The 7,533-nt window shown below is 47.8% G+C and overlaps 1 protein-coding gene across 1 annotated transcript in view; it reads right to left on the reverse strand.

Moving 5' to 3' along the window:
• The window catches only part of TOP6BL (TOP6B like initiator of meiotic double strand breaks), a gene marked incomplete at its 5' end in the record, with an annotated part of 98,226 nt that extends 97,461 nt beyond the window's left edge, over window positions 1-765 (reverse strand). The window contains one exon of the mRNA XM_079709586.1: window positions 736-765. Coding sequence (XP_079565712.1) covers window positions 736-765 — 30 coding nt within the window. The remainder of the gene's footprint in view (window positions 1-735) is intronic.
• Between the last annotated feature and the right edge of the window lie 6,768 nt (window positions 766-7,533).

Genomic DNA, 7,533 nt, shown 5'->3' on the forward strand with positions numbered 1-7,533 from the left:
TTACGTACTACTAGTTAATCTAATACGAGGCCAGTAGTTAAGAATTCAATCATGTAAGGCTATAAAAAAGCTGTCATGAATGAACAAAGGTGGCAAGTCGGGGCCAGGTGTTCAGTCCCACCCCCCAGAGCATCCCTGGCGCGTGGTGTGGTCCGAACTGGGTGAGTGAGGCCTCCGAACCTCAGCCTCTCATCAGGCAGCTGCTCTGGGACCTGACCCAGGAATCCCCTCCAAACCTCGGTTGACCCGCAGGCCGGATACGGCTTTCCCTCGCTCCCACTTTGCACCGAATGGCCCCGACTTCCCCCCAGGTCGCCCACCCCTGCTTTCTGCTCGCCCTCCCCGGCACGGGCGGGTCCTCCTGGGCTGGCATCCAGGCTCGAACCTGGGCGTCCGCTGAGGTTTGGCAAACACTTGAGCTGCCTGAGCCTCGGTTTTCTCAGCTGTCAGGTGGGGGCGACACCAGCGCTCAGAGGACGGCCATGCCACCCACTGACTAAATTCTCCTCACTGAGCACCCCACGGGCTTTACTGCCCAGATGCTCCCACGCCCCACTTCTCCTCTGCTCCTCACAACCCCGCGAGGGACACGCTTTCACCGAATCCTATCATTCCCGAACCTTCCTTCTCCCCCTCAGGCAAAGCCAGACCCCTCTGCCCAAACTTCGCGGCCTCCTCACAAGGCCCGTCTCCTCAGACTGTCCTCCTCCGCTTTCACTCCCTTCCCGGCATCACCTCGCAGACGGCCACGGCCGTCCCCTCCATTCCGCGCGGCGAGCAGTAGCGACGCCCAATGGCTGGGCGCCCGCCAGGGATTCGACCTCCGCCCGCGCCCACGCCTGGCCTCGCGACGCCGCCCCTTCCCGCCCGCGCGCGCGAGAGAGCCCCGCCCACCGGTTCGCCGCGCCTGCGCACTCAGCGCTGCGCCGCCCCGCCCCGCCCCGCCCCCCTGCGGCGAGCCGCCAGGACCTGCTAGGAGTGGTCCGGAGGTTACCTGCTGTAGCGGAGGTCCGTGGGCCGGCCGCTGGGCAGGCCGCGGGGATGGGGAGAGCCCGCGGGTGGCAACCGAAGCTGCAGGCGAGCAAGAATGAGGGCAGGCCACCACTTCTCCCTTCCTCCAGAAAGAACTTTCCCACGGTCCCAGCGCGAGGTGCAGCCCTCAGCTCTTTGCCTCCGCCGGGAGAGGGGCTGCCGGTGCCGGAAGCGAGATCCCCAAACCGGTGCTTGACCTTCAAACAGTCTCACCTCCTGGGGGGACTGCCCCAAGTGCCCCAGGCCAACCTCTGGTTTCCCACCCTTGGCAAGTTAAAAAAGAGTTAAATTTGAATTTCAGATTTAAAAAAATAATAATAATAAAAACACAAGTTTTTAGTCATACGTGTATCCCATGCAATATTTGGGACATACGTATACTAAAAAAAAATTCGTTCTTCTGAAATTCAAGACTGGGCGTCTTGCATTTTATCTGGCAACCTGTCCCAAGCAGATACCCCGCTTAATCCCAGGGTGCCCAGCCAGCCCCTAGGCAGGATCTGGAAGGGAACAAGCCCCCCACGTTTGTGCACTAAATATGCCAACGACAGGACCTGGATTTCTTAGGCTCCAGCTGACAGAAGCTTCAGGGTTTTCCAAGAGCATTCCCAACTGATCGGGAAGGTAGGTAGTCCTCCAGACTCCAGCTGCTGAACTCAGGGCTTTTGAGGGAGGAGCGTGGTAGGAGGGGCTTGAGCCCAAACTGATGATTTGGCAGTTGGTTCCTCAGGCACCCAAAAGAAAACTGGTGAGAGAGTGTCCTGCCTGGCAAAGCGTTGCCCAAGGAAAAGGGTGGTGCAGGGTGTGTTGGCTGCTTCCCTTCAAGGAAAATTCTTCCACCCCAGCTCCAGAAAGCCAGGACTGGGCAGAACAGGCAGGGGAGCTGGCAGAGTGCCTGTGCAGTACATAACCTTGGTGCTACTCCAGAGGACGTGACTATTAAGACCTGAATCATAGAGCCTTGTCCATCTTCTCAGCACTGTTGACCACCCTCCCCATCTCTGTTGCTCAATAGGTAGATCCATTGCAGAAAGGTGGCTTTTATTTATGGAAAATTCATCATAATACCATCTCGGACTTGATATGAGAGCTGACTTTTGGGGAACCATTGGAGCCTTCCTCTCCCTTTCACTCTCTTCTCTCTCGGGTGTCTCCTTTAGAAAGGGGAGTCGCCAAGGGGAAGGGAGCTAAGATTGAATGACTACCTGTTGTAGGATACCACTGGCTCTTTACATCCATTTTTTTTTACCCTCACAAGTATCTTGTGAGATAATTGTTATCTTCACTATTTGATGGGTGAGAAACCAAGATGCTGAAGATGGCTCTTTAAAATATTTCCCATGGAGACTGTTGGCTTAGCAGAAAATGCCCCACCTTGAGAATGACACTGGGAAGGAAGGGTGGAGGAACAGCTGCCAATGTAGAAGTACTTCAAGTGAGTTGGTCGTCCTGCTTCCAGCCCTTGGCCTTGGAGTGAGCATCAGGGATGAACATGCAGTGGAATACCCAATACCATCCTAGAGGCAGGGGAGGCCTAACAGAGGTGGCCAGGGACACAGCCAGATGTAGGCAGAAATGAGGAAGGGAGCCTGTGATCTGAGGGCCTGCCATCAGGATTGCCACCACATAAACCATTGTAGTCAGCAAAGTTTGATGCAGGCTTGCCATGTGGTGGGCACCTACTCTGTGCTAAGTGGTCTTCACCTTTCCTTTATCTTAAGTAATCCTCCCAATCTTGTAAGGGAAGTGTTATTATCATTGTTTTATTAATGATGAGATTGAGCTTCCAAGAAGAGGTTGTATGACACTGAGTTTGTAAATGGCAGAGCCAGAATCTGAAATAAAAATCTCTTAACCACTCTTTCCTTCTCCCACGTGGATGTGACTGCCTAACTGCTTGTCTCAGAGTTCTGTAGTACAGGGACATTAACATTACCGTGAGAAGCCAACCCCTCCGTGCAAAAGCTAAGACAGTGAACTCAGGTACCCTCATCTCCCTACAAACCAAGGCTTGAATGAGCCACAGTTCCCACCCTTCTTTCACCCATTGGTGTGTGCCCCCATTCTGTTTGAGGTCTAGTAACTAACATACTATTGGACTGACTCCGCATTATTAGAACTGTTCTTACTTAGACCCCATCCTCAGAGCAGTGGAGTGTTAGAGCCAGAAGGGATTGCAGTAGAGGTTATCAGTGATCCCCAATAGATGAAAAAGTTTGAGGCCCAAAGAAATGAAATGACCTGTGTGAGGTTAAGGTCACCTTAGTCAACCAGGTCAACCAAGGAGCCTTTGGATGCTGCTTTGGACATCTTCAGCCCTGGAGTTCAGGGTCATATTACCAGTGTCTTCAGAGGGCCAGTTCTCCCCTGTCATTAGACTTAATGGCATATTGACTCTGTTTGCATTCCTCCACCTACCTCAGGATTTGGATTACTGTTGCATGCCCACTTTGGGACATGCTGTTTATTCTGAGAAGAAATGCCCTGTCTGGGCAAAAGAGCCCCGGATTGATTCTGACCCAAACCCAACGGTTTGAGTGGAGCCAGAACATCCTAGGGAATGCTACCAGGTGAACAGTGACATTTTAGGAACTGTTGAGCTGTCTTTCCCTTTTGAATGTGCCCTCTCTGTGTATATCGTTCCTGGATACTTCTTAGGAGCTACCTTGTTCTCAGGCTCCCCTACAGCATTCAAAAGCCCTGAAGAGATGACCCTAGGCACTTACGTGGAAAATATCCCTGAGGTCCCCCTTATCAGGATGTTGCAAAATTAAGTCCACTTGAGTAGTTTCTTTCCCCCTGGGAATCTGTTGAGAGCCTGCTTCTCATATAGGCAATAGGAAAGGGTTAACTGCCTCTCTCGGGTCCTGAGCCAAGTCTGTGCCCCACCAGTTCCCATAACCGGGTTTCCTGAAATGGAGCAGGTCCCAGGTGCCTCTCCACTAATCACATCCCTGGAAATGGGGCCAGGAAGCTCAGATTAGCTCATCCCTTCACCTTCTTGAGGCCTTCTCCACCTGGAGCACAGAATCTGGGGCAGCTTCATGACTCACCTCCCTCTGCTTCCCTATCAGGGGTCAGAAAGGGATATTCTCGCAGAGGAATATTAGATTATGGGGGGCACTAGAGGCTATAGTGGTGCTGACTTTTGTGCCAATTCTTGCACTACAGCAAAGGAAAGATTCTCCCCCCAAGACGACATCACTGTTTGTATAGTTAGAGTATTTCTTCTTCACCCCCATTCCCTATGTTTTTTTCCTCTCCTTCTTAGAATGACTGACTATGATACTGGGTAGCTTCCTGTTTTTCCTGGCTGACGATCACCCTTTGCACAGAATCTCTGATTTCTCATCTACTAGTAGCAGGTTCTGGGGCCAGCCCAGGATAGCATTCCTTTCCTGTTAGTGTCTGGTTTCTCCTCTTTCTAGATAACCCATAAAATCTATATCACAAAGTGGCTCTGCTCTCCGTAATTGGCTTTTTACTTTCTCTCTAGGCAGAGCTGGCTTTGTCCTGCCAGCTGGTGTCCACCAGAAGGGAAGTATTCTTTGTAGCATAGAAGACTCAGGAATGGAAACAGCAGTGGTCACATATGGCCAAGTAAACCAATTGATTCAAAGGCCAGATGATCAACTTTACTTGAAAGACAAGTAGGCTAACTGGGACAAAGAATCTTCTTCTAGGTGCTCCGTTAAAGAGGACACTGGTTCCACATGTTCAGTCTTGGTTCACTTGTTGTATGATTACAGTACTCTGAAGAATTTTTCCAAGAATGCTGGTGTACGAAGTCTTTAAAGCTAGTAATATGGAAACTTGGTTGAGCTTATCTTTCACTGGTCTCCAAAGTTGACTTGATTTTCACCCATTCTAGCTTTAAGGCCGCTTCTATCTTCTGTTTCCCCAACTTTCATTCTCACCAGCTGTGAAAAGGCTGTGGGATCAAAAGTCTAAAAGGGTCAGGATGTCTTCATTCTTTTCCCATTTTACTAGTCACTTTTGGTGTTATGTTCTAGTTTTCCACAACTAAAATAGGAAAATTCTCCCAGGAATATGGTTAAAATAACATCTGTGAAACAATTGGAGAGTTTTAGAATCTTTAAATTAGAAGAAATCTTAGAATTCATTTAATCTAGTGCTTCCCAACTAGAGGAGCAATATTTTTTCCAATTCATTTCCTTTATCTCCACCCCTCTTCCTGAATAGCCTCTCTCTACCTCCTTCCTCAACCTATTCCTGGTAACCAAGGCAGAGAATTGATCTAGTTTGCATATTTTGTGTATTTAGGATTGGGAAATACCTCACTGATTTCGTGCAAGAGTCATTCCAACTGTCCTGACAAGCTGATACCTAGCTTTTATTTGAGTTGTTGAATTTACTTGAATTGATGAATTTACTTGAATTGTTGGGAAAGATGCCACCTCAGAGGCAATCCATTCCAGTTTTGGACAGCAGTGGTCTGGTAAGGTTTTCCATTATACTGAACTGAAATCTCTCCTGCTGTATCTTCCACCCATTGGTCCCAGTTCTGCCCTTTGAAACCACAGAGAGTTCATCTAATCCTTTTATAAAGGGTAGAGGGGAATACCCAGGATTGTTATTGTTAACTTGTCATAGTGGTTCAGACCTGGTCTGAATGATTGTATTACAGATGTCCTTTGCTTTATACACTAGCTATGTTCCTAAAACGTGTAAACCCAGTTTTGTGTGAATCAAATCATTTTAAACATACTGGGAAACTGACTGTCTGAAAGGAACCCTGTTATCAGTTCTTTCATTAACTAAAAATTCCTTTTGTAATGCAAATAACCACCCCCTCCCCGCATTTAACCTTTTTTGCAAGTCTAGATTTTCATACATGATGTTTTACTTGAGGGGAGATTTGTCTATATACAAAACAAGTAAAATAATGATAATAGCAATAGCTAACATTTATTGAGCCCTTATCTGGCACCGGGTGTCACGCACCTGACATGCATTATTTAATTTCTCACCACAACTTCCCTTAGAATGATCCTCTATTTCCAGGGGAATCTGAGGCTTAGAGAAGTTAAATAACTTGTCCAAGATCACACAGTTAGAAAGTGATGGCCCAGAATTTCAACAAGGTCACAAGACTCTAGAACCTTGTGTCTTAACCACCGGGAAGTTTCAAATGCCAATAATAGTTGAAATGACTAACTCCTAGCTATGTGCCACAGCACAAGTAAATCAGGCTACGATACAGAAAACTGACCTGAGATTTCTATAGCTTCAAAGATGGACACAGAATCTACTCTTTTTGGGTTCTGGCACTGTAAGTTTCCCAGCACAACTCACATTTTCCAGTGCAATTTGATCAAGGAACCCCAAAGACATCCCTTCAGTTATTAGCACTAAGCAGATACTGCCAAATTTTATTTCAGATATATGGGTATCATCAGACACTTTTTCATGGGAGTCTGTGTACTCCCAGGGCTCTGTGGCATAAGCTTCTTAGAAGAAAAAAGTAGTTCATTATTGACAGGTAAAATCAAAAGTACTGAGAATCATGGTTGAGCCCAGCCTGTTCCTAGGTGAGTTGGAATCATTCAAATGTGTTTTTAGGTCCAGTTTTTAATGGTGCTTAGGTTTGCAAGTTAAAAATAGTTTGGGAGGGATGGTCCATAAATAAGTACTGTTTTGAATCCACACGGGACAAAGATAAATGGTTGTAATACTTCTGTGTTCTCAAATCAGTTCCAGTTTCTCCAATTTAGTCAACAACAGCATGCACTCACAACATTGCTCAGCTCAGAACGCATCCCCTGAGGCTCCTAGAACCCCAGGCTTTTCCACACTATAGAAGGGAGCTCCAGGTAGGGCTCTTCCGTCCTCCACACCCCTCCTCCGCAGACCACCGTCAGAACTCCCCATTTGACTTGAGACTTTATCTTGGCTCATCCTCAGACTTTTGCTTTCAAATATATGATCATTCTTTGCAAATCATGTCTGAATTGGTGTTACACAGGCCTCCTGGTCATCAGGTCAGTCCTTGTAAGCCCTGGAGCTCCCCTCGCAAGCCCACGTTTCTGACCTTTACTTGTACAGCAGGCTTGTTTACAACCTCAGGTCACAGACTTAGGTGAGGAAATACGTAATTTTCTTTATTTCTCCACCTAGCTCTTCAGCCCCCATTTCTACTAATGGCAGAGAAATAGTAAACCACGCCGATTCCAGACAACTCAATCATCTCAAGTTTTAAAGTCAGTCTCTTAGGATTCTCCTCCCAATCCCCTTCTCACAGTGTTCTACTTTGTGGTTTATGTATTATTCTGATGCCAGGGAACAGGCTTTACGGTCAAGTGCTCTCTTGCCTAACTGATAAACTCTAGCCTTCACTTGGTCTTGGCCAATGGGCACTGCATCTGCTGCAGAGATGAGGTTCTCTGGTGAGTGGAAGCTGTGGTCTTGGTATAGACAAAGAGCAGTGATTGCTTCGTGGGGAGCTCAGGGGTGGCTCCCACTTCAGCTCTTCCTGGTATA

Source organism: Hyperoodon ampullatus (genome assembly GCF_949752795.1).
Source record: "Hyperoodon ampullatus genome assembly, chromosome: 7".
Taxonomy (NCBI): domain Eukaryota; kingdom Metazoa; phylum Chordata; class Mammalia; order Artiodactyla; family Ziphiidae; genus Hyperoodon; species Hyperoodon ampullatus.